The following is a 27,043-nucleotide window of genomic DNA, read 5'->3' as shown; positions in this document are numbered from 1 at the left end:
ATCATCATCAGCATCATCACCACCATAAGCATCACCACCACCACCACCATCCGCACCATCATCACAATCATCATCATCACAATCATCATCATCACAATCATCATCATCATCATCACCACCATCTTCATTATCTTCCATCACCATCATCATTGCCGTCATTATGGCTTATTAGCATCAGAGCCAGATAAGTTAATGAAACCATGAAAGGCCCTTAAGCACAGATCTAAATTAAGCACAGATCTAAATAAGACAAGATCTGAGTCACTTCCTCTCCCTGGAAATAATCATTTCCTTACAAAAACAGTAAATACCGGTACCCAAACATCCTAATATAAATAATACAAAATAGAATAATACTTTATTCTAGAATAATACTTTATTCTAGAATAATACAGATATTTTCTCTAGCCCTTGTGGAAAAATAAATGAAATATGGAATCACCACCTCAGATAAAGTAGTAAGTAAATAAGGCTCCTCTTTCACATAAGGTAATCAGGGAACCAAGCGCAGGGCTTTGGGCTGTAGCAGTGCAAATTTGATGAGTATACACTACAAAGGATAGGGGGTGACTCTGCCCAGCATCAATATCTACCCAGCAGCCTGGAGTGTGATGACGTCACTCCTCATAGCCGTGCACTGATAGCAGAGCGCAGTTGGTTGACACACACACACACACACACACACACACACACACACACACCCTGGGCAGTGCAGTCTAACTCTGTTAAGCGCCTGGTTGACACACAGACACACAGACACGCACACACACACTGGGGAGTGCAGCTGGCTAACTCTGTTACGCACCTGGTTGACACATAGACACAGACAGAGACACACTAACACACACACTGGGGAGTGCAGCTGGCTAACTCTGTTACGTGCCTGGGGAGGCCCAGGTGATGATGTGCTCTGGACAAGTGATGACCATCTGGAGGGGGAGGAGGACAATAGAAAGGTCAGCTCTGGAACTATCAACGACCGTGGCGGCTGTAGGAATCTGCTCACGCGCACACACACACACACACACATATACACTCACATACACACACAGGTGGACTGACGCCACATCCGTGAGGTGGTGGGCGGCTAGGCTTTCAGAGGAGCGATCGGGGGCGTCGACGACTATGCAGTTAGGACTCAGATAGGAGCTACAGATTCTGCCCTAAGCCTAGTTATATACAGGGCTTAAATTTCACTGCGGGATTGCGGGTATTGCGCATAATTTGTTCAAGTCCCGCAACTCTAGCCATCATAATGCGAGAAATTCCCGCATACACTTTTACAGCCTGTCTGATGACGCTAATATAGCCTAATCATTAAGTGGCGGAATGCGTGCTATTGACCGGCTGATCAACTACCGAGTTGAATTGAACATAGCCTCATGCAGACGCACACACACACGGAGAGAGAGAGAGAGAACCACTTTGCGCTTACGCAAATAGGCTACGCTACCATGGCAAACTTTTACATCTGGAAAGAGCTCCTTGGTAACTATCCTGCTAGCTCAGGTCACGTCAACACTTGATCCCAGAAAGATTGTCTTCGACATGTCAACACTTATTGTATCTACTGACATAGAAAACATAATGATTTGCATACACATACCGCACTATGCACAACTTTTATTCGATAGAAACATATCACATAAGCTATCATTTTCAGTGTGTGTTTGTGTGTGTGGAGAGAGTCAAGCAGAATCTAGGATGTCCACTGTTGTGAATGATCCCACTACAGTATATATTACTGATGACGTCAGGGTGGTGGGGGCCCCAAAATCAAACACTTTTTTAAAAAAAGTATCGAAATATTGACTTGGTATCAGAATCGACCCCCCCCCCCAAATTGTGTAAATCCCCCCTACATGAATAACTTAAGGGGGGAATTCCCCCCCATTTTGAAAAATGAATTTTAAGCCCTGATATATACAGTGCTGTGCATAAGTTGACACCCATGAAAAAGTTGACTAAAAAGAGGAATAAAAAAAATCATCTTTTGGAAATTGATCTTAATTAAAAACTGAGGAATAAACCAACCTTTAAGGATACCAATTCTCTTTGTGAATGAATCCTATGTATCGTAAATAAATAAATGTTATTCCTTAAAATACAGGGGCATTATGCACAGCACTGTAAAGTGTACATGTGTGTATGTGTGCTTCACTCACTAAATTACACACACATACACACGCACACGCTACACACACACATACATGTACACATGCACACACGCGCACACACGTGCACACACACATACACACAAACACATACACACACACACACACGCCGCACACACGCGCACACACGCGCACACACACATACACACGCCGCACACACGCGCACACACCCGCACACACCCGCACACACAAACACATACACGCCGCACACACGCGCACACACACATACACACACACACGCGCCGCACCCACGCGCACACACGTGCACACACACATACACACACACATACATGTGTGTGTGTGGAAAAGGAGAAGTAGGTGAGTGAAGTAAAGAGAGATAAAAGAAAGAACAGAACAAAAAAAGAAACAAGGGTGAAAAATATAGACTGAGAGAAACAAAGAACAGAGAGAGAGAGAGACAGAGAGAGAGAGACAGACAAAGAGCGAGAGAGAGACAGACAGACAAAGAGCGAGAGAGAGACAGAAAGAGAGAGACAGAGACAGACAGAGACAGACAGACAGAATGTGCGAGTGAGAGAGAAGGAGAGAATGACAGCGTGCGAGAGAGAGGAAGAGAAAGGGACAGGGAGGAAGAAAGCATGCCAGAGAGAGACTGAGAGAAGTGGTACGTCCCCAGCACTCAATATCTAAGCGCTCGAGTTACCAATGAGTCTGGCAGAAGAGGGGTCACGGCCTCGGGCTGCACTTCAACTTCAACTCCATTTCAAACGGCCCTGACAGGCCAGATCTTATAAATATGATAGATGGTATCGGATCCTAAACAATCTCCACAATCTACACACGTTACCCAGGGAGGGAGAAAGAGAGAGAGAGAGAGAGAGAGAGAAGAAGAGAGAGAGAGAGAGAGAGAGAGGGGAGAGAGGAAAGAGAGAGAGAGAGAGAGGGGGGAGAGAGAGGGAAAAGAGGAGGAAGGGAGAGAGAGAAAGAGAGAGAGAGAGAAAAAAAGTGGAGGAAGGGAGAGAGAGAGAGAGAGAGGGAGAGAGAGGAAGAGAGAGAGAGAGAGAGAGAGGAGAAGAATGAAAGAGAGAACCACACAGCTGCGCTGGAGGGATGCCCTCTGCGCTCTGGGAATCGATGGAACACATGGACCAAGAGGAGGAGGGAGAGAGTGAGAGAGTGATGAGAGAAGAGAAGTGAGGGACAGGGGGATGAAAAGAGAGGGAGATGGAGGTGAGAGGGAGAGGGCAGAGCAGAGATGAGAGATGAGAAGAGTGTGAGGAGATTAAAGGATAATGAAAAAATGGATGGATGAGAGGATGGAAAAAAGGGATGGATGAGAGTAGAGAAGAAGGGATAGATTTCAATCCAGTGAGACAGGAGCAGACAATGAGAGAGAGAAAGAAGAGAGAGAGGACAGGGAGGGAGAAATATCAAAACATAAAAGAGAAGAAAAGTGAGGACACAGAGAAGAACAAAGAAGAACAAACTACCAGGGAGAGAGAGAACATGGAGATGAGGAAGAAGAGAAGAAAAGAACAGAGAAGGGAAGACGAGGAAACAGAACAAGAACTGGATGACAGGGGAAGAGAGGAAGAAAGGAAGAGAAGAGAGAAAGGGAAAGAGCAGGGTGGTGGAATGGAGAGAAGAGCAAAGAGGAGAGGAAAAGAGGAAAACAGAAGAGAACTGAAGAAGAGAAGAGAAGACGAGAGATGAGGAGGGAGAAGAAAAGAGGAGGGAGAAGACGAGAGAAGACGAGAGAAGAGGAGGAGTGGAGAGGAGAAGAGCAGATGGAAGAGAAGAGAAGAGAGGAGGAGGAGGAGAGAAGAAAAGAGGAGCCACATAAAAGCACGTCATCGCCATGGCAGCACAGGACAAATACAAGAGCTGTGCCAGTTAAGATAACCTTCCCAGCATGCTTCACTTCAAAGCATTCTCATGGATCAGTGCCACCAGAACATCAGTGCCAATAACTGCCATCTACTGCCACTCAGCGGCAAACCAGCCCTGCCCATCTAAATGCCCTTGCCCATACCAGCCCTGTCAATTAAAATGCCCATACCAGCCCTGCCCATCTAAATGCCTATGCCCACACCAGCACTGCCAATTTCAATGCCCATTCCCATACAAGCACGGCCCATCTAAATGCCAACACCAGCAATGATCCACTGACCCATTTTAGATCACAATGTGACACTGAGATGATTGAGTGACTCTGTGGTATAGTTTGGAGGCTGATCTAATGTCCAGGACAGCTAAGCAATGTCAACAACAAGGCAGCTCTCTCAGCTCATAAAAGAGCTAAGACTGTACCTGGACCGGTGGCAAAATCTTATCATAAGGCAAACAGCAGTACATATCCCATAATATCCTGGCCTGTGGTGCCCTTGAAGGACGTCCCACCCAGATGCAGCGCTTCATTTGTTACCAGTATGTGTTCCGTGACCTTCCGTGTGTGTGGGGGGGGGGTGGGGTCAAGAAGGCCAGAGATGGTCAGGGTTGTCAACACCGATGACATCATGCTTCCGGCCACCCTGCAAACCACCCTTAAGTCAGACACTCAAAGAGGATCTTGCTAATTTTCCTTTAGTTTGACCAGAGTTTGTGAAAATGTACAATGCATCAACCACTTTTGCACTGTTGGGAAATCACAGACAGGCAGACAGTGCAAGACACAGCGACTGAATTCCAACCACTAGAAGCAATGCTACTGCAAACAGATCAAATGAAGTGATGTCTCCACCGCACACGTCGCCAGCCTCCCCTGTGACAGACACAGCCGACAAGGAGAAGTTTAAATATTGAAATTAACGACCGCGGCCCTGCTCGTGGATAATGCTGAAGTGCTCCGCACATCGGCACCGACATGAGCGTGCCGCCATATTCTGTCATTTGCCTACACACACCAGCGCCGACATTTTTAACTGACAAGCCTTCGATGGGCGGCGCTGACAACAATAGAACTGTATGATAATCTACGAGGTGGCGACAAAGGGTTTGGCGGTGGTGTGCAATGGAAACAGTGGAATCTAATGTAATCAGACGTCAAAAGCAGAGTGCACTGCCCTCATGTCGATGATTATGTGCGGAGGCCATAAGCGTTCTAGTGCTAGACTAAAAACGTTCTCTTGATGGAAATCCTCTTTGAAGTCTGTTTAGTCCAGGAAAAGGCCTCAATCCACGTACAGGAAAGTGGCTCGTACAGGGCACCTGCACCGGACACGTGTCTGAAGTGCTCTGTCCGCATAGCGCCTGCTGCAACAATTAGCTTCCACTATAATCAATGGAACTGGATATGTTTAAAAGGTACGCTCGAATGTCAAACAAATGTTAGAATGTAAATGAACCAGATCAGATCAGATCGCGGCACAATCTCATGCAGCTAGGACCACAGGAGCCTGCGCTGTGAGCAGAGTTAAAGTTTACCACGAGTGGAGTTGATAACGTAGGATAGCATCATATCGTTACTTTACTTCACTTGTCACTTAACAGTTTTTACAAGACATCTTCTTGAGGTTGTATGTGTGCGTGGAATAACGGAAGTAAGTACGAAATTATAACAGGCTTTATATATAACTGTACGAACGGTATGAACAACACTGTAATGTTAATATTCAGTGCTAGTCGGTAGTTTCTCTGAAACAATGTTTCCGTGGTCGTGTTTGCATATATGGCTGTTAGCTTTGTGTAATTTGATTTGTACAATGTATAAAGTGATTCCATAACCAACTGTAACCGGGTGATACGCGTGGGCACGTGGTGTGTGCGTGTGCGAGATGTTCATGATCACGAGGCTCACACGTGTATAGCTTATTCCTGTGTGTAATTACTGCATACTATATTTTTTGTTTATTCATTATTATTTTCTGTATTGTATTACAGAACCACACAAATAAGTCCTTTGCACAACTTTAATAAATAGAAGAGAATATTGCAATTGATAGTGCTCATCCCTATCTGACATCATTGCCCAGTTCTGACTGACTGGCTGTTTCCCTACATCCAGACCTCATAATATAAATACAGTCGTTTCACCGAAACTCTCCCGACAGGATACACCAGACGTGATTGCAGCGAGTATGTTCAAAAGAATTAGACCAGTCTTTTTACGTGTTTATATTTTTACGCTACGCGAACGGATCGCTTCAGTTGCGGACCCGGTGTAGCACGGGCCTTAGTTATACAATGTCTGACTTTCATTTAGTCCATACGTGCGGACCTGCTCCTGGGCACGTATCACACATGGAAAGGAAATGACAATAAAAGCCAACGTGACTTGAGGAACCATGATACCACCCATGACTGGCATGAAGGTGGCATCCACCGTAACCTGGTTGCAAAATGGGCCCCTTTATCTGTCTGCTGGTGTTTGCTTGGCACCGTGTGACAACCTTAATGTAAACATGCTCCCAGCGCCAATGCCTCACTAATCATATTTACACTGTGCCGGTTATGAAATGAGGACACAGAATAGAAGCTCTGCAATGTGTGTGCGTGAGCGGGATACAATAGCATAGTCCCACATTGTGTGTGTGTGCATGATGCAAGAGCAAGCGCTTATCAGAGGACATGAGGAGAGTCCAGCAGTGTCCTGCCACAAATCTAGTACCACCAGCTTGTCTCTGACAGCGAGGAAGGGGATGTGCTGTGACACACACACACACAGAGAAAGACAGACAGACAGACAGACACACACACATGCACACACACACACACACACGCACATGCACATACACACAGACACACACACAGAGAAAGACAGACACACACACACACACACACACACTCACACACACTCACACACTCACACACACACACTCACACACACTCACACACACACACACACACACACACACACACACACACACACACACACACACACAGAGACACGGACAAAAGCTTCTTAAGTTCTTCTGCAAAGTCTGCAGCTTATAGATTGACAAACAGGAACAGCCCCACTCTCCTTTGTTCTTTCCATCTTGTGCTCTCTCATTCAATCTTGTGCTCTCTCTCATTCTATCTCTCTCCCTCATTCCATCTCATGCTCTCTCTCATTCTATATCTCTCTCATCCAATCTTGTGCTCTCTCATTCTATCTCTCTCTCCCTCTTTCCATCTTATGCTCTCTTTCTCATTCTATCTCTCTCTAATTTCGTCTTGTACTCTCTCTCATTCTATCTATCTCTCTCCCTCTTTCCATCTCGTGCTCTCTCTCATTCCATTTCTCTCCTTTTCTCTCCCTCATTCCAGATTGCTATTTACATCTCCCTGACCTTCTCTATCTATTTATTTCCATGTTTCTTTCTCTCACTTCTCAATTCATCTTTCATTGTCTTCAATTCTTGTTCTCTCTTTCTCTCTCTGTCTCTCATCCATTCCCTCTCTCTTCCACTCTTCCGTTCTGGCTTGCTCTTTCCCTAATTCCTCCTTCTATTATTCTCTCTAGGATTCATGTTTCCTCTTTCGACTTCCTGCTCTCATTAAGGCTTGCCCTTTCCCTCCCATAAGTATAAGTATAAGTATATAAGTATATATACTCTTTTGATCCTGTGAGGGAAATTTGGTGTCTGCATTTATCCCAATCCGTGAATTAGTGAAACACACTCAGCACACAGTGAACACACAGTGAGGTGAAGCACACACTAATCCCCGGTAGCAGTGAGCTGCCTCTGCAACAACAGCCGCGAGGAGTAGTGAGGGGTTAGGTGCCTTGCTCAAGGGCACTTCAGCCGTGCCTACTGGTCGGGGTTCGAACCGGCAACACTCCGGTTACAAGTCCGAAGCGCTAACCAGTAGGCCACAGCTGCCCCTTGGTCTTTTACTTTCTCTCGTTCTGTCTCTCATCACTTCTCTTTCATTCTACTTTCTTTCCCTCATCCCTCGCTCTCTCTCTCCTTTCCTCTCATTCTGTCTCTCATTCTATTCATTCTCATCCTTATCTCTCTCCCGCTCTCCGTCTTCTTTCTCTCTCTCCAGCCCCGATAGAGGAGAGGAGAGAGAAGAGGAGAAGAGAGGAGGAGAGGAGAGGAACAGAGTGGAGGAGAGGAGAAGAGAAGAGAGTGGAGAAGAGAGGAGAGAAGAAGAGGAGAGGAGAGGAGCGGTGTAGAGGAGAGGAACAGAGAGGAGAGGAGAAGACAGGAGAAGAGGAGAGGAACAGACGTGGAGAAGAGTGGAGAGGAGAAGAGAGGAGAAGAGGAGAGGAAGAGAGGAGAGGAGAAGAGGAGAGGAACAGACGTGGAGAAGAGTGGAGAGGAGAAGAGAGGAGAAGAGGAGAGGAACAGAGAGGAGATGAGAGGAGAAGAGAGGAGAAGAGGAGAGGAACAGAGAGGAGAGGAACAGAGAGGAGAGGAGTGGAGAGGAGAAGAGAGGAGAAGAGGAGAGGAACAGAGAGGAGAGGAGAGGAGAGGAGCAGAGAGGAGAAGAGGAGATGTGATTTCCCTGACAGATGCAGACGGTAGCGAGCTGTTTTGAAAACAGATTGTTTGTCATGTACCAGATTGTCAAAACACACACACACACACACACAGGGTTGCCGGTTCGATCCCCGACCAGTAGGAAAAATGTGGGCGGGGGAAGTGTGGTTGAGCACTGCTCTCCCATGCCCACATCCATGGCTGAAGTGCCCTTGAGCAAGGCCCTTAACACCTAACCCTCACTGCTCCCCGAGCGCCGCTGTAGCAGGCAGCTCACTGCTCCGGGTTAGTGTGTGCTTCACCTCATTGCAGTGTTGTAGTCAAGTCACTATGCCTTGAGTCCGAGTCCAGGTTTGAGTCCCCAGTGTTCAAGTCCGAGTCAAGTCCAAGTCATTAAAAAAAATTCCAAGTCAAGTCCGAGTCGAGTCCACTACTCATCCGAGTCAAGTCCGAGTCGAGTCACTATTGATCCACGTCAAGTCCGAGTCGAGTCCCTATTGATCAAGTCGAGTCCAAGTCCAGCACTAAAGTAAGCATAGCCTACATGTCGTTACATTTTTTTCCCCATTGCAGATGAAATCCTTAAAAGCAAAACGGACAATCTTCTGTCTCCAAGCAGGGGTGCCATCACTTGTGTGAAAGTAGTATAGCCAAATTTCTTGCCAAACCCAATGTGTTGTATTTATTATATCGGACAGAATACCATACCATAGCCATACCATAGCCTATAGGCCTACTCATAATAAATGAGCAATCCACATCCCAATCACACAGGCCATTAAGTCACATTATGCTGTTACTGACTGCTGACAATTGTATAGGCAGTGTTGTAGAAGTTCTAAGAGCTAGATGGACGTTGGAATAGGCCTATTTTGTAAGAGGTAGTGTGGATCATAAAAGGGCCTCCCCCGGGCATTTTTTTAAATTCTGGCTGTTAAATAGCCTACACAATTTTAGCGCAGTTTGGGAGGGACAGAAACAGAGCAGGGCCCGTCGTGGTAGCTTCTTTCTGACTCCCGTGACGTGAACACTGGCTACTATACCTGCAACTGCATAATGTTATCACTTCACTGACACTATGGAGACATATTTCACTAGATGAAAACTAGCTTTCGGTTAACGGAGATGCAGATCATCTGCCTAATTAATTTCTTTGCGCAACAGGCCACATTCTACACGCTCATTTCAGCCAGATGAGTGAAATAAATGTTTTTTTTTTTAAGCTGCCATCGCCATAGGCTACTATTTGCTACGATATTCACCTGTTAGAAATAGAACAAGTTGCTTTTTCCTTTTTTTTTCGTGCAGTGGATTAGGCTATCAAATCGCTTGTTTGAACAGTAACAGTAATCCACTTCATTCGTGGTTTTAAATATAGTTGTTTCTGGCATACCCACGAGAGGTTCAGTTTGTCAGTTTCACTTGCGCAGACACGTAGGCCTACATTGACACTCTACATGGACACTCTACTAGGCAATTTAATGTTATGCTTCTATATTTTATGACACCAAAATTAAGAAGTATGCTATATCTTGATCGGGAAAACTTTTTGTTTATTTTTCTTTCATCCGATAATAGCCTGCTGCAAATTAGACAGAAGCACGGCAGGGCATGCCCCAAATGAAAATGAATGAATGGAACCTCGCTTCTTGCGTCAGTCAGGAAAAACTCTGTTCACCAAGTCACGATGATCAGCTATCCAGCAGCAGTGTGTGATGTTTAGCCTAGGCTGAGTGTAATCTTAGATAATGTCATGTCATGTATGAGAACTAATAATGCCTGGCAATACTACATTGAAATAGCGGCGGCCATGTCTCCAGGCATTTTGGTGTTAAAGTTAATGTTAGTTTGCTTTGCATGTGAACATAATGTGACTTGCAATGTATGACACAGCAGTAGCCTAACATTCCCTTGAACTAAAATTAGTATTACGAATAATTTAGATATTAAAATCACATAGCAAATTATAGCATAATGACATACTACAATTATAGCCTTATAATATATTACAAAAAAAAGTTGAGTCGAATGCACGAGTCCGAGTCCAAGTTCGAGTCATTCAGTGCTCAAGTCCAAGTCAAGTCACAAGTCTCTAAATTTAGCTAATGACTCGGACTCGAGTTCGAGTCTCGGACTCGAGTACTACATCACTGCCTCATTGTGTGTTCACTGTGTGCTGTGTGTGTTTCTCTAATTCACAGACTGGGATAAATGCAGAGACCAAATTTCCCTCACAGGATCAAAAGAGTATACTTACTTATATAGTATACTTACACACACACAGACTAACACAAGGTAACATAAGCATAAACCACATGTCCAGATAGACGCATATGGACTTGCACACACCAGGCACCCAGGGGCAGGTTGTTCCCTGACTCCAAAAAGAGATGACAGCTCTACTCTACTATAGCCTTTAGAGCCAGAGAAAACAAAATTACAAAGCTAAGTGCTCAGTGTGTGTGTGTAAGTGAGATAGAGAGAGAGATTCCTTACAGCTCTTAGGGCAGACTACCATTCTACTCTACTGACTGTGATCTGTGCTTTGTGCTTTGTGTGCGTCTGTGTGTATATTTGTGTGCAAGAGAAAGCGCGTAAGTCTAGCAGGTCTGCCAAATGATCTATTCACTAAGTGAGCTTTGGCAGCGTTGTTTCCTTTTGTTTTGCTTTGTTATGCTTTGGTTTGATTGCTGTATAATGAAGTTGAAGGAGATTTGTACCTGAGCCTTCATCTCATACAGGGACGCCTCTTCTGGAGTCAACTGAATGGCCTCTTCCCAGCGCTTAATAGCCTCCCAGTGTCTGTAAACACACACACACACACACACACACACACACACACACAATACAAACATCTGAGTGTTAATAACATGCCATTATGTCTTGCCAACATGAACATGAATAACAAATTGGAAAGCCCTTACATCCAAAAACACTAAAACAGAGACACACATGGTAGAAACATAAACACAATAACATGATCGGAAGTACCAAATTGTTACCAACATGAATCATTAGGGCCTTATGAGACGAAGGAGAACACACACACGGACGCACACACACACACACACACGGACGCACACACACGGACGCACACACACACACAAAGGATTGAAAGTAATTTGCACGAGGAACACATTCCATTACGACCTAATGGCACATTTGTGAAAAACACATTGTAACAGACACATGACACATACTACTATAACACATACACACACACACACACACACACACACACACACACGCTTATTATGGCCTCCAGATTTTTGTGACATAGGATAACACATCAAGACATTATGCCATTAACACCTTCCAGTAAAACCAATCACCAACATTTCAATTCATCACACACAGAACATGACACACACACACACACACACACACACACACGTCCATCCAGACACAGTGTTAGCAATCACCTAATACGTGTACACAGCATTACCTCTCCTGCCTGACTACCCTGACGGGTCCGCAGCACAGAGTCGCTCACACACACGCATACAAACAAACACACACACGTATGGTCTCACCACAGCCCTGTCCCCCAACCCTCTCCTGTGTATTAGATTTGATAGAGAAACATACAAGGCCTTTGAAGTCCAATGTAATCTTCCAGGAAACTGCTAGGAAAGAAATCATTATCCCGATTATTCTGAGAAGTGGAGGCAAAGCCAGCCAAGACATTTTAGTTTCCCCGGATTGCTTGCATTTTGTGCACCTATCCGGCCAAGGGAAACTGGTATTAATTGCAAAAGCCAGATGAATGAGGATCAAAAAACAACAACGTGTGATTAGGTTCTCGTCAGCGAGACTGAAGACTTATCGGGCCGGGCGAAGCGCTTCTGATAAGCGGTGCTGATTCTGGACGAAGCCTGCGAGGGTTCTGGAACCGAAACTGGTCTGGGACTACACGGTGAGTAGTTGGTGACGCGTGAAGTGAGACTCGACACAAACACACACACAAACACAGAGAGCAGAGCCCAGTCTGCCAGACCGCTAATGGGAGGCAGGACAGAGCCATCTCTCCTGAGATCGTATAACCTTATCTCAGAGTGTGTGTGTGTGTGTGTGTGTATGTGTATGTTTGGATAGAGGTGTGTGTGTGTACAGTGTGCAAGTATGTGTAAGTATGTGTGTGTGTGTGTATACAGTGTGTAAGTATGTGTGTGTGTGTGTGTGTGTGTGTGTATGTGTGTGTGTGCATGAGTTCTTGCAAGGAGGTGTGTATGTGTTTGATCCGTGTCTGTGTGTGTGTGTGTGTGTGTGTGTGTGTGTGTACCCATGGGATGTCTGTACAGCATTTACGATCTTAAGCCTGGCAATATCCTGGATTGAAACACAATCAGCTGTCGAACACCAATGTGTCTGGATGTGTTTGAGTCCAGAGAGGGAATGAGAGGAAGGTCTGGCTACTGTCATCTCTAACTCAACACACACAACTTACACACGCCCACACCACAGTATACTGCTTACACACACAAACACATTACTTACTGAAACACACTGCTAATTGACACACACTACTTATTTACACACACACTACCTACTTACAGAAAAAGCGACTCTAAATTGGAAGTACACTGCAAGTGCTACAGACAGAAAAATGACGGTAGACAAGGAGATTCTGACAAGTGAACTAAACAGAGTGTGAAGGAACTGAAATGGGGGTGTTGACTAAATGACAGATCACTGCAAGAAAAACACACACTACACACACATACACACACACACCACACACAGTGACAGACTGTGCAGATTATTTAGACATAACATGTGAATGCATGAGTGTGTGTGTGTGTGTGTGTGTGTGTGTGTGTGTGTGTGTGTGTGTGTGTGTGTGTGTGTGTGTGTGTGTGTGTACTGCCCAACAGTTGGCCAACTGTTTGTTGGCCAACAGTTACGCCTGCAACAGTTGGGAGAGACCAACTGTTTTATTTGTTGAGACTGGCAACAGTTGACTTTTTCAATCAATTCTTTGAAAGTCTTTGCTGGTTAAGACCTGGCAACTGAGACTGTTTAAGAGCCAGAGGGAGTAGAGTACAGTCCAGTACAGTTTCTAATGGAGGGTCAGAAAGGAAACAAATTTCACAGTTAATATCCAGGTCCTAGTATTTAAAGAGACAGGTTTGAAGAGACAGGTCTGAGACTGGCAGGTCTAAGACTCAGGTCTACCTGAGACAGGTGTAATAAAGAGACAGGTCTACTTGGGACAGGTCTACCTGAGACAGGTGACTTTTTCAATCAATTGATAGAGAAACAGGTCTTGAGACAGTCTAAACTAACATAAATTGTTGTTAACAAAGATTACTGATAATATTAACCATAAATTGTTGTTAACAAAGATTACTGATAATATGAGCATCGATAGATGGCCTGTAGGAGGCCATGCAAGTAAAGTGTGACCCAGATATTTTCTGAGTACCATCACCCAACAAACACGTTGTGAAGCAGAAGAGATTGTTCTGTACAGTACTTGGAGAGCCATCGGAGCAGCCCATCCAGTAAGCCGTCAGACTGAGGATACACACAGCCCTAGAAAGCACACAGGCCAAACAAAGTAGGAGCTAATACAGACCACAGAACGCTATTAATTATACGCTGGTTGCTAAGAATTATTTTAGCATATTTACAGAACCCATTACAACAAGTAAAGTATAATTAGATCCCATTACAACATGTTTTTTAAGTATAAGTAGGACAGCTTGTAAAGGTATTTTTGCATAAATACATAATTATACAAATACATTACACAAACACACTTGGCAGTGCATTTGTACAGATTTGTACCTGCTGCATCTCGTGTTTTTGCAGAGCCGCCCGCAGCAAACACAGCAGCAAACACAGCAGCACAACGCCTCTGCAACACTGCATACACAGTCGCCGCGCTGCACACATGAGCTACTGCTGCAACAAGTCAAGTCCTGATCCGTCATGCCAGCTGTGCACACAACAGCTTCTTCTGAAACGCCATTTAGAATAAGAGTCACATGGGTCAGCCAGGCTCTGCTTGGTCGTGCACAAACCTGCCGCATCAGAAGTGGAAAGACAAGCCTTTATCTCAGAGCGAGATGCCAAGCAGCCGTGGTGCCATGGTGCCAGCCACATCAGTCTCATCATGCATTCACACCCATTCCACACCCTAATGAACGAAGACCAAATAAACACGAACTTCACACTGCATTCTCTCTGAAGACTGAAAAACCATGACCTACAGACAGTACAGGGTTACATGTTCACTCCAGGTTCACTCCCTAGTTTCTTTCCAATGCAGTACTGAGATGAATAAGCTCACATCATGACCTACACAGTCAATCACTAACTACACGACTTTACCAGAGAAGCTGAACGGCTCAGCTTCTGGTCAGAGCTGAATCAGTCTGGGAGCAAGTCAGGACACCAAAGCCCCATCAGGTCTCATCCTACCCAACACTGGACATAACCACTGGAGCTGCTGGTTGGCTACATGACTATAGGCCCATTCACACCAAGTACGATAACGATAACTATAACTATAAACAAATATTGTTCTCGTTAATATGAATGACGACATTCACACATAAACTATAACGATAACGACATGAAGAACGATATCGTTGGGGATCACTTTCAGAGCGATTTTGAGAACGATAAAAAGCTAATAGCAAATCAGAACCCATTTTAGCAGGAACATTCAGTAACACAAGGAGAGACTTTGTTTATCGTTGTTCAGTGTGAACACTTTTATCGTTATGGTTATAGTTGGGGGGAGCCGTGGACTACTGGTTAGCGCTTCGGACTTGTAACCGGAGGGTTGCCGGTTCGAACCCCGACCAGTAAGCACGGCTGAAGTGCCCTTGAGCAAGGCACCTAACCCCTCACTGCTCCCTGAGCGCCGCTGCTGTTGCAGGCAGCTCACTGCGCCGGGATTAGTGTGTGCTTCACCTCACTGTGTGCTGAGTGTGTTTCACTAATTCACGGATTGGGATAAATGTAGAGACCAAATTTCCCTCACGGGATCAAAAGAGTATATATACTTATACTTATACTAGTTATCATTATCATTATCGTTCTTGGTGTGAATGACCCTATCAGAGAGCAGCTGAACAGCTCAGCTTATTGTTAGTGCAGCACTGAGGTGGAGGACCTTGGGAGAGGAACACTGTTCAGTGGGGTCTTCCCTTGAGCAGCAGCCATCACTGGGACACATCAGGATCAGAACAGGATCAGGTCAGGGCCACATCAAGACGAGATCAGGACCACATCAGGACGAGATCAGGACCACGTTAGGACGAGATCAGGACCACATTAGGATCAGGTCAGGACCACATCAGGACGAGATCAGGGCCGAGGTGTTGGAGCAGGCCGCCCCATGTGCTTCAAAGAATCACTCACATCAATTCCAAATTCCTCCACAACCACTTACGCACTTAAATTAACTCTGAAAGTTCACTCCTTTGTCAGACGCCTGGTTTCACAGACAAGGGAAGTCATCAACCGCTTAAATTATTACAGCAATTAACGACTCCAGATTGTTGAAATGACAAACTACTGCTGAATACTCTCTTTTTTTCTACAAACTTTTGAGGGCAAACTGATAATGTACAATATGTCTGTCACTTTGAACCATACTAATGAGTTCATTGTATCAATAATTTAATATGTGAAAGGGGTTTCATTTGTCAAAAGAGTTCTTATCTTTTGCTCCTTCCAAAGTTGCGAGAAACTTAAGTGTAATGATGGACTGACCTTCTTTGCCTCGGTCGCTCTGGTTGTGCTGGTTAGTACCGTTCAACATAACAAAAGTCAGACGGTAACTCCTGATACCGGCCATGGTTATCTTACATCTCAACCACACGGTAAGACCCTTCAAACAGGCCTCCCAGTCAATACAAGGAAACCCTTCAACATCAGCTAAATGAAAAAATGTAAATGCAAATATTAACTAAACATGGCATTACATTACACTTACATTACATTACAATGGCATTACACATTATTGTAATATTTTTCAAAATCTACTGGAGATCCTGTTTCAACGTATCAGTGTAACATCGAGACATCGAGAAGACACTCACAGGGAATATCTTATTTCTGTCTGACTAACTCTGTAGGCCAGGTTACACCAAACAACTGAAGTAGAACCAGGGTTCCCACCAATTTCCACAAAAAAAAAAGACAATTCCATGACTTTTCCAGGTTTTCCATAACTGTGGGAACCCTGTAAAGTGGAACGTTTGCAGAACATTATGATGCAACTATTAGCGTCCACTAAAATCAATGGAGCTAGCTACACCAAGCGCAAGGGCAGCATATACCACAGACATTAAAAAAAAAAAACACTGACCAGTCTTCTATTTCTATTTTTACGTGGTATTTTGCACCCTAGGTATGCAAGCGCTCCGAGTCAGTTGATGATACCTTTTGCTTGTTTTGTAACTGTTAACTAAATTGTGGCAACGCGTATGTATTTGTGCACTCATAACTATCCCCACACTGGTGATCAACTCAGCACCCAGACAGATAGTCTACATCCTCCAGGGAAAGTGGAGAGGCAATATTCAATAAACCTCAATTAGAGAGAGGCCACACAGACAATTATTTATATCTGTTCCTAAATGAGAAACCACACCACTGAGAACAGACACACACTCACACACTGTACACACTGTACACACACACACACGACCCAATTAAAGTCCATCAGATAAAAGACTTGAGAGGCTGCATTAAGAGGGGGATGTGAATAGAACTTGTTAGATTTCATTTCATTTCAGTGACACAGATACCAAAAAATATGATACACAAACACACAGTTAGGACATGTGTTCTCTCTCTCTCTCTCTCTCTCTCTCTCTCTCTCTCTCTCTCTCTCTCTCTCTCTCTCATCAACAAAAAAAAGAAATTTCCCAATCAACCCAAAGCACCGCCAGGCGAAATTAAGCTATAATTGTTTCAGTTCTAATTGTTTCATGCTCTTCCTTTTCACTGCTAGATTATCTCCTTGTCCCTACAAACCAAAAAAAGCCTACAAAAAAAGTCACACACACACACACACACACACACACACACACACACACACACACACACACACACACACAGTCAGACCGTGAAGGTCCAAACTCCTTGGTTCGTGTTTCTGTTTTTGTGCCGTCACACACCACATGGGTGCCAGGAAGAGCAAAGGCAGTCACACTGGGGAAGTGATGACTGTAAATCCCTCTCCCATCCTCCTCAGCTCCGACCACAGTCCAGGAACCTGGATCCAGGAACCAGGAGGCCCTCCAGCATGACAAACACTCACCGCCTCCAGTGATGGGCACACTAACTCCACTATGATCGATCTGTTCCCTCACCCACTGTAGGAACAATCTGGCAGAGCGGTGAGTCAGTGACATACACACCCATGGTCACAACCTCACACACTCACACACAAACACCTATGTACATACACACTTGAACTCACTCACCCACACACACACAGAGCGGACTAATGGACCAGTATGAGGTGGTCATAGCTGTTGAGATGTAAAACTATTTGACAGATAGAGGTGTACACGCACACACACACACACACACACACACACACACACACACACACACACACACACACACACACACACACACTGACTGGTAATGACGTGGTCTAAGTTAGTGATGTTTAAACTGATCTGACAGGCCGAAGCTCACACAGTTACGTCAGACACTGACACAATGCATATGGGCCGACGGGTATACAGTACTCTGAGACTGGGCTGTGTAAGGGGATCTGCCAGTTAAGGGCACACAAAAGTGGGCTTGCACACACACACACACACACACACAAAAACACGCACACGCACACGCACACACACACGCACACACACAGAATGCATATGCTTAAAGGTACTAGCCTACTATGTGTGTTTGATGGTTGAAGTGATCTGCTGGTCAGATAAACGCACAAATGCACACACACGCGCAGACACACACTCACACCTACACACACATCACAGCGTGCATATGGACAGCCTAGTGTAAGGCTACATGCACACAATTAAATGTTTATTTCAAACAGTTTTAAAACTACAACTATGTCCGTCCATATGTGTGTATTCACCTCAGATACTGTATGCATCATATCAGATCAGACTCCAAAAACACACACCCCTTGACGATTTGTGGTGCTCAAAAATACTCAAATAACAGCTTTCCTGCTGCGTTTATTTATTTAGGCAACTGTAGCCTTGTGGAACGCAGTATTTAACTGACAGCTTCCAACAAAGACAGCAAGGTATGCAACACTTGAAATTAGTCATCAACATTGGTGGTCACGGATAATTACACAGCAGAGTTGATGTTTATCTTCTTCTGGGAAAGTGTCCTAAAGGATCCTTCCCGAGAACAGCCAAATGATAGAATGAGAATGTTGAATCAACGGAAACACAAAGGGAATGTGTGTATTTATAATTTCCCAATCATTTTCAAATGTTTGTTTTAAATTCCTTCAAATTATAAAAATGTGAAACCAGAGTTTTCAAACTAAAAATGGGGCCAGAAGTGTTTTGCAGTATAAGTATATATACTCTTTTGATCCCGTGAGGGAAATTTGGTCTCTGCATTTATCCCAATCTGTGAATTAGTGAAACACACTCAGCACACAGTGAACACACAGTGAGGTGAAGCACACACTAATCCCGGTGCAGTGAGCTGCCTGCAACAACAGCGGCGCTCGGGGAGCTGTGAGGGGTTAGGTGCCTTGCTCAAGGGCACTTCAGCCGTGCCTACTGGTCGGGAACAGAACAGCAGAATAGTGAATAGTGAAAATGAGGAGTAAAATAGTGAAAATTGTAGCAAAAGCTTTGAACTGGTTCACGGAGCGAAAACGAAAACCAGAAACGTTTGATGTTTTGCTAGGAACAGAAACAAAACCAGACACTTAACATTTTTTTATGATCCGGAACAGAATACCATTTATCTAAACTAGATGTACCGCATAGCGGTACAAAATATGACCGCCGCTCAGTCCTGTACATCCGTTCCACGAAAATAAATCACACTTCAATTTGTCTCCATATTTTACTCCATCCCCACTCTTGAAACTTTTGTGTATGCTTGTTTGGCATGCCTGAGTGTGTGTGTCGCGGCTGCACAGAAAGTACCCTACTGGTGCTGAAAAGGTGAATAGATTGTAGAATAGCCAAAGAAGATGTAGAATTGTTATAAAACCTTTAAAATCTCTAAACAATCACAAGTAGGGCAGTTCATCACAGTTCATCCATTGCAACTGGATTGATGAAAGGTCACTTACACCTGTAGGCTACATTGTATTTGGGAAAAGCAAAAGGTATCAGCATAATGTTATTTATTTATTTCTTTTTATGTATTTATAAACAAAAACATCTCTGTCAGTTCCATGCCGTTTTCAACAGCTATCAAAAACAAAGGTCATTTTTGGATGGATGGATTTTTTGTGAATGTTTCTTCTTCTACATAAGATTTTAGTCATCTTTAGTTCATGTAATACTTTATTGTCAATGCACAAATTAAGTAACAGTAGTCTGAAACGCTATTGTTAATGCACAAATTAAGTAACAGTAGCCTAGTCTGAAACGAAATGCTGTTTTACATCTAACCAGTGGTGCAAATAACTGACATGTCCAAATGGGCCTTGATGAAATGCGCCGCTAGACTGTTCATACACATTTTAACGGGCCAAAGTTGAAAAGCTTTTGTCCGTTATTGTTAGTGCAAATATAGGCTGATTCATGTTCCCTTGCATTGTTTAACTGAGGTCCATGGCTAGTCTGGCTTCATCAGACCAAGCTCAATCTTTTAAGAAATCAAAAATAAATAGCGGGCAGATCAGGCTGGGTTCACCCAGCCTAGTCCATAGGCACCGATATTGTTCAATTTTCCCGATTGAGATATACACGCTCTGGCTATTCTAAATGCAAAAATGCATCAGGGAGTTATGACAAAACGGTAACTAACAAACTAGATCCTAATAGAAAGTTGTTAGCTTCCCTAAGCTACAGGTAGGATTATAAGGTAGGCCTATTGACAACATAAATTGTCAATAGGCTATGCTGGCTACACAAATAAAATCTCCTTTGAAACCAATGGCTTACGCCTTACAGTATCAAGCGGACTTAAACTGTCATATCGCGGGCGAAAAGTTGTAATAACATTCACGCAGCTCCATGAGTCAAGGAAAGCGCCAATGAAGTAGCCACTTCTAAATGGGACCCACTACACAGTAGCTTAAGGTGTTTTGCTAAAGCAGCCATAATGAAATGAAGGTGTCATTGTTTGGATACTTCACACACACGCGTGCTTTTTAATTTCACAGACTACAACTACCAAGCTGTAATCAAAGCACATCGATTCCCCTCTCACACCCTGCACGCACTTAAAACAAAATAAACAGGCGCCTCAGTCTCAATGCATGTATAGGCAAAACTGTATCAGACCGGTGTAACGTTGGTAAATCTTCCATTGCACAGAATGATTTTGTAGCACGTGCAATAAATGACAGTCGAAAGATACAAACAGTGCTGCTATCAATTTGCTTTATATAACCGCATTTATAGTTTTCTACAAATGCAATCAATCAAATGCCTCCATCACTCAACCAACGCTTAACGGTAACATTACCTAGGTCCTTATTGATATTACAAGATTAACGTATCCTGCAGTAAAACCAAGCATGTCCGAAAACATCCTTAGATTTATTTCGCTTCAAGAAGAAATGGGAATTACACTTCATGTGAACATCGTCCCTATCCTTATTAGATGTTCGCCATGGTAAATTACAGTCCTTGTATGAAGCGCCCATTGTTTTTCCAACCCACTTTTAACTTCCAACAAAATTACGCCTCACTGCAACGATCGCCCATCTAGTGGACAAACGACTACTTCTACGCCAATACTGAAAATGCAGCCATGATGATGATGATGAATATTTATTTTGGCTTTCTTTTAATCCTACTGATTTTCATTTTTTACCGGGGCAAATCACAAATGAGTGATTATGAGCCAGGTTGATGTGGGCCCTGAGACCAACATACCATAAAAGATTCACAGAGAACTGTGTCTGCCCTACCCTCCTTTCGGGGTCCAGTCCAGCGGGGGGCTGCAGATGAAAACGAAAAATGACGGTTCCATGCTATCCATGTGGGGTACATGCTCACCAAGTTTTGTGTACCCCCGGTCTTTCAGTGTCCCGAATCCTTGTTGGTGTAATGCCACTAAATGTACACATAAATTATTTTATTGTAAGGCCCCCCATGAACGAAAAGTACACAAAACTTGGCATGCATTCAGAGGGTGTCATAATGATCCTACTCTTTTAATTTCGTGCAGTTTTGACCTTGTCAGCCAGAGATATTGAGATGAAAACACCTCATTTTTTTTGCTTTTAATTTTTAACTAGGTGGCTATACATGAAATAAGTGGTAATGGGATGGGTTGACATGCCCCCTTAAGACCAACATACAAAAAAAAGGTGGACCTCCTAGGCCCCTACGGTTCTCGAGATATTCACAGAAAACTGTCTCCGCCACCTACAGGCCAGTTGGTGTATAGTAACATAAATTAATTTATTGTGTGGCCCCCCATGAACGGAATTCCACAAAACTTGGCGTGCATACATAGGGTGTCATAATGATCCTACACTTCCAATTTTGTGCAGTTTTGACTATGTTAGGTCACAGATACCTTCAATTACACCACCTCATTTTTACTTTTTGTGTTTAACTAGGTGGCTATACATGAAATGAGTGGTTATGGAATGGGTTGACATGGCCCCTTGAGATCAACATACAAAAAAAAAAATGGTCCTCCTAAACCCTACGGTTTTCGAGATATTCACAGAAAACTGTGTCTGCCCTACCCTCCTTTCGGGGGGTCCAATTCAGCGGAGGGGCTACAGATCAAAACGAAAAACGATGGTTCCATGCTATCCATGTGGGGTTACATGTCCACCAAGTTTCGTGTACCCCGGTCTTTCAGTGTCCCGGGAATCATTGACGGAAATTTGGGCATGCGAAAAGAATTAAAAAAAAAAAAAAAAAAAAACTAAACCTATATGACCGCCGCTTCGCTGTGCGGCGGTCATAAATAATGGTAGCTGGTTAATACCATTATTTTTTTCGTTCTTGGACAAGATTTCTGTGCAATATGACTTGGTGAGGTTCACTTCCGGTCATTCACTCATCGGGAGAAATGTAATAGAGAAGCTTGTCGCCAGCAAGTAGCCTAATCAAGATCGTATGCCCATAGGCTTTTGGATGGATGTAAGAACTACAGTGATGGTTCTGTAATGCCAAAGTCATTTTAGGCAAGTCCCTCCACTTGGTGGCCATATTGCAACGCTTTTTGGGCACTTATCGGGCATCTATTTTGGCAGAAATGCGCGAAAAAGTAGACCTGCTGGCTAAATGGTGCAAAGACAACAACCTCCTGCTAAATGTCAGCAAGACCAAGGAGATTGTTGTCAACTTTCAGAGAGGCCACAAACAACTGCCACCACTGTCCATCGACGGAGATGCTGTGGAGAGAGTGAGCAGCACAAAATTTCTGGGGGTGCACATCAGCGGCGACCTCTCCTGGACCACCAACACAGCATCACTGGCTAAGAAAGCCCAGCAGCCTCTACTTCTTGCGCCAAATTGAAGAAGGCAAGTGCCACGCCTCCTGTCATGACTACATTCTACAGAGGGACCATCGAGAGCATCGTCTCCAGCAGCATCACAGTGTGGGGGAAGCTGCACAGATCAGAACAGGAAGACCCTCCAGCACTGTTAACACAGCTAAGAGGATCATTGGAGCACCACTCCCCTCCCTGCAGGACATTTACACCACCCGCCTCACCCGCAAAGCACTAATGATTGTCAAGGATACAACCCACCCTGCACACAAACTGTTCAGCCTCCTGCCCTCTGGAAAGCGGTACAGGAGCCTCCGCCCCCCCCGCACCACCAGACTGGCAAGTAGCTTCATCCACCAAGCAATCAGGATGCTGAACACTCTACCCACTCTCCCATCACTGACAGCCCCCACCCACCAGTCCCCCCCAACACCGCCCTGTGGAACTGCACTGTGACTGCGCAGCCTAACTTGTTGCTGCTTCACATCAAGCCTGATATACTTGAAATTACTGCATACTGCATATCAATGTAAATAAACAGGTCACACAAGCACAAGTTTAAACTTCATGTAACTGTTAAGACTATATAAATATACAACACAACTACCTCTATTTTTTTTATATATATGTCCTATATTTCTATTTTGATACATACATGTTCTATATTTCAGTCTTGCACTTTAATTTAATGTTTATTGTCTATGGCTATGTCTATTGTATGTCTATGTCTGTATTTAAAGCATGTCTATGTCTGCATGGGAAAGTAAGAAACGAAATTTCAATTCTTTGTATGACCAGTGCATGTAAAGAAATTGACAATAAAAGCCGACTTCGACTTCGACTTCGTACGCAAGGCTTCACGGCATCAATCTTGCTCCAGCGGCCAGATCACAACACATGATTGGCACAATGTCTTCACAACACACCACATGATTGGCTCAATGTATTCACAACACAGCACATGATTGGCTCAATGTATTCACATGTCGACGTTTTGCCGCGGAAGGGGTGTGATATGTGTAGACAACTGCCATATTGGCGTTACAAACTAACCCCATGCATTTCTATGGAGGATTTTTTGAGTGCTGTGTCTCCTCATTAGAAAGTCTCTGGTAATGCTTTGTGGTTTTGTATTGTTTGATGACATAAGAGAAACAAATGCACTGATTGGGCCCTGACCAGGTTTGGTCAATTGAAGTTCTCAATGACAGCTATGTAGCCTGCCCTCTTTGTCATTTGCACCAATTTAGCTATGTAAGAAGTATATGTAGCACTTTCATTGAAGGTATCTATATAAGAGTGACTCTGCCATAACCCTTACACTAACCCTAACTTGTCATGACAAAAAACGAATGACACTTGACAGAAGCAAGTGACAGAAGCGTTATCTCGTTTTTTTGTTCTAACCAGTTCAGGAACGGTTGAACCGAAAACCGGAAACGTTAAAATACTGTTTCTGTTGGGAACGAACCAATTGGGAAGAAATTCTGGTTCAAAACCCTGAGCAAAAGTATTGCAGATTGATATGGTTGGTAGCCTGTGTGGAGATCTGTCAGCCACTAAATCACATAGAAATGCGCACGCACACACACACACAATATGCATACTGACTGTGAGGTATTGGGAGTGTGATGCTTAAAGTGATCATGGATGGGAGGAGATGTAGTGTCAGCAGAGCAGAGCAGAGCAGTGTGCAGTGCTAGAAACAGGAGCAGAGGGGAGAGGCAGTATGTGTGTGTGTGTCCGTGTGTGTGTGTGTCCGTGTGTGAGGCACATTTAGATGTTGTCATTTCCCCTGCAGATCCCACTAACAGCTGGGAAACCCAATTAGGTTGGGCCTCAACAGACCTCCGCGATCCAGGACATTGTCATTTCCCAACAACTGGAAACCCAGGAATATCCAGACCTCTCATTAACTACCCACCACAGACATGCGTTACCTCACGTTACCCACCAGCAGACATACCTTACGAATATCCCTCATTAACTACCCACCAGCAGACATGCGTTACCTTACTGAATATCCCCTCATTAACTACCCACCAGCAGACATGCGTTACCTTACTGAATATCCCCTCATTAACTACCCACCAGCAGACATGCGTTACCTCACAGAGTATCCCCTCATTAACTACCCACCAGCAGACATGCGTTACCTCACAGAGCATCCCCTCATTAACTACCCACCAGCAGACATGCGTTACCTCACGGAGTACCCCCCTCATATATACCCACACAGAAACATTTCTTGCTCTCATACACACACACACACACACACACACACACCTTACTGTAAGTGGAAAATACACATCACCAGACTCTGCCCTCCAACCCTCTGTGAGTGTGTGTGTGTGTGTGTGTGTGTGTGTGTGTGTGTGTGTGTGTGTGTGTGTGTGTGTGTGTGTGTGTGTGTGTGTGTGAGCTTTGGAGTGCCAGTAGGCGGACAGGAGTAAATGTTAGTAGTTGATGGAGACAGTGAACAGGCATAACAGAGTCCTGTGTGTTGGTGTGTGTATGTGTGTGTAGGTAGTGGTGGGCGGTATACCGGTTCACACCGTATACTTTCGTTATGATATGATTTTTTTATATACCGCCATACCGATGTATTTGATTACACAACGCATGGTGCCACTGCGAGGCATAGTGAGGGTAAACACAAAACACCTGAAGTTTTTCCCCTGAAGTATGACCCTTAAGGCTTAATTTCTCCTTAGGTAGGGGGTTTGTTTAAGGGTGTTGCACAGAATACCTTAAATTGTTTCTTTAGTGAAGGAAAAATGTTAAGGGATACTGCATTGAAAGGGATTTACCGTCACGAAAATTCTATTGAGAATGTTCAACAGCTGTAACTAGCTGGCTAGTAGGTGATGTCATTAGTTAGAAACCCACTGAACACAGTGAAGTTTAATGTTCTTATCATAGATTGTATATATACAGTCTATGGTTCTTATCATTCATCTCACCTTAAGAATATTCGCTGAAATTATCCAGGTAGCAAGTAAAGCATGTTATATACATGCACTGAGCAATACTAGCTGGCTAGTTAGAAATTGTCCTGACTGTCATCAGTCCATTTCCTATGCTGAATATGTCTTGCACTCACTCTCTCTCACCTAAATACACTCAAACACATACACACTCTGCTCTCATATATACACACAGAAACATTTCTTGCTAACACGCACGCACACATCTTTTTAAGATGTCAGCCTTATCTATGTTGAATGCACACATACACACATTTCTCCACTTGGTCTTCTGTCCACATTCCTGATAAGTTGTGCTTTTGAACCAGTCTGGTTCTCACACACACACACACACACACTTTTTAGGCATCACCACCAGCATGTGGTCAGTCACCCTTTCTCCACTCGGTCTTCTCTCCCCTGGCCCCTGATAAGCTGTACTTGAGAACCAGTCTCCACTGGTTGTCTCTCTCTCTCTCACACACACACACACACACACACACACACGCACAAACACACACACAGGACATGCAGTACCGTACCACCATACCACCACTCCCCAGACGTCCTGCACACACACACACACACACACACACACTTCACGAGCAGGTGATTAATCTCAAAAAGGGCACACACAGCCTCTCTTTGTGTGTGTGTGTGTGTGTGTGTGTGTGTGTGTGTGTGTGTGTGTGTGTGTGTGTGTGTGTGTGTGTGTGGTGTGTGTGTGTGTGTGTGTGTGTGTGTGTTTGTGTCAAAAGCTGTTGTCTGTTCCACTCACCACTCCTTCCAGTATAACACACCCTTTTAACATACATATTCCCGGGTAACACTCTCCTGACTAAAACACATTCTACAGTAATAAAACACATTCTACAGTAATAACACACACACACACACACACACACACACACACACACACACACA

General features: G+C 44.2%; 1 protein-coding gene across 1 annotated transcript in view; it reads right to left on the bottom strand.

Moving 5' to 3' along the window:
* The window catches only part of ttc33 (tetratricopeptide repeat domain 33), a 44,679-nt gene that overhangs the window by 10,076 nt on the left and 7,560 nt on the right, over positions 1–27,043 (bottom strand). Inside the window, exon 3 of the mRNA XM_048258717.1 lies at positions 11,266–11,347. Within this exon, the coding sequence (XP_048114674.1) occupies positions 11,266–11,347 (82 nt within the window). The remainder of the gene's footprint in view (positions 1–11,265; positions 11,348–27,043) is intronic.

This window comes from Alosa alosa, chromosome 12, assembly GCF_017589495.1.
Source record: "Alosa alosa isolate M-15738 ecotype Scorff River chromosome 12, AALO_Geno_1.1, whole genome shotgun sequence".
NCBI classification, from domain to species: Eukaryota; Metazoa; Chordata; class Actinopteri; order Clupeiformes; family Clupeidae; genus Alosa; species Alosa alosa.
This window is presented reverse-complemented; position numbering and strand designations above follow the sequence as displayed.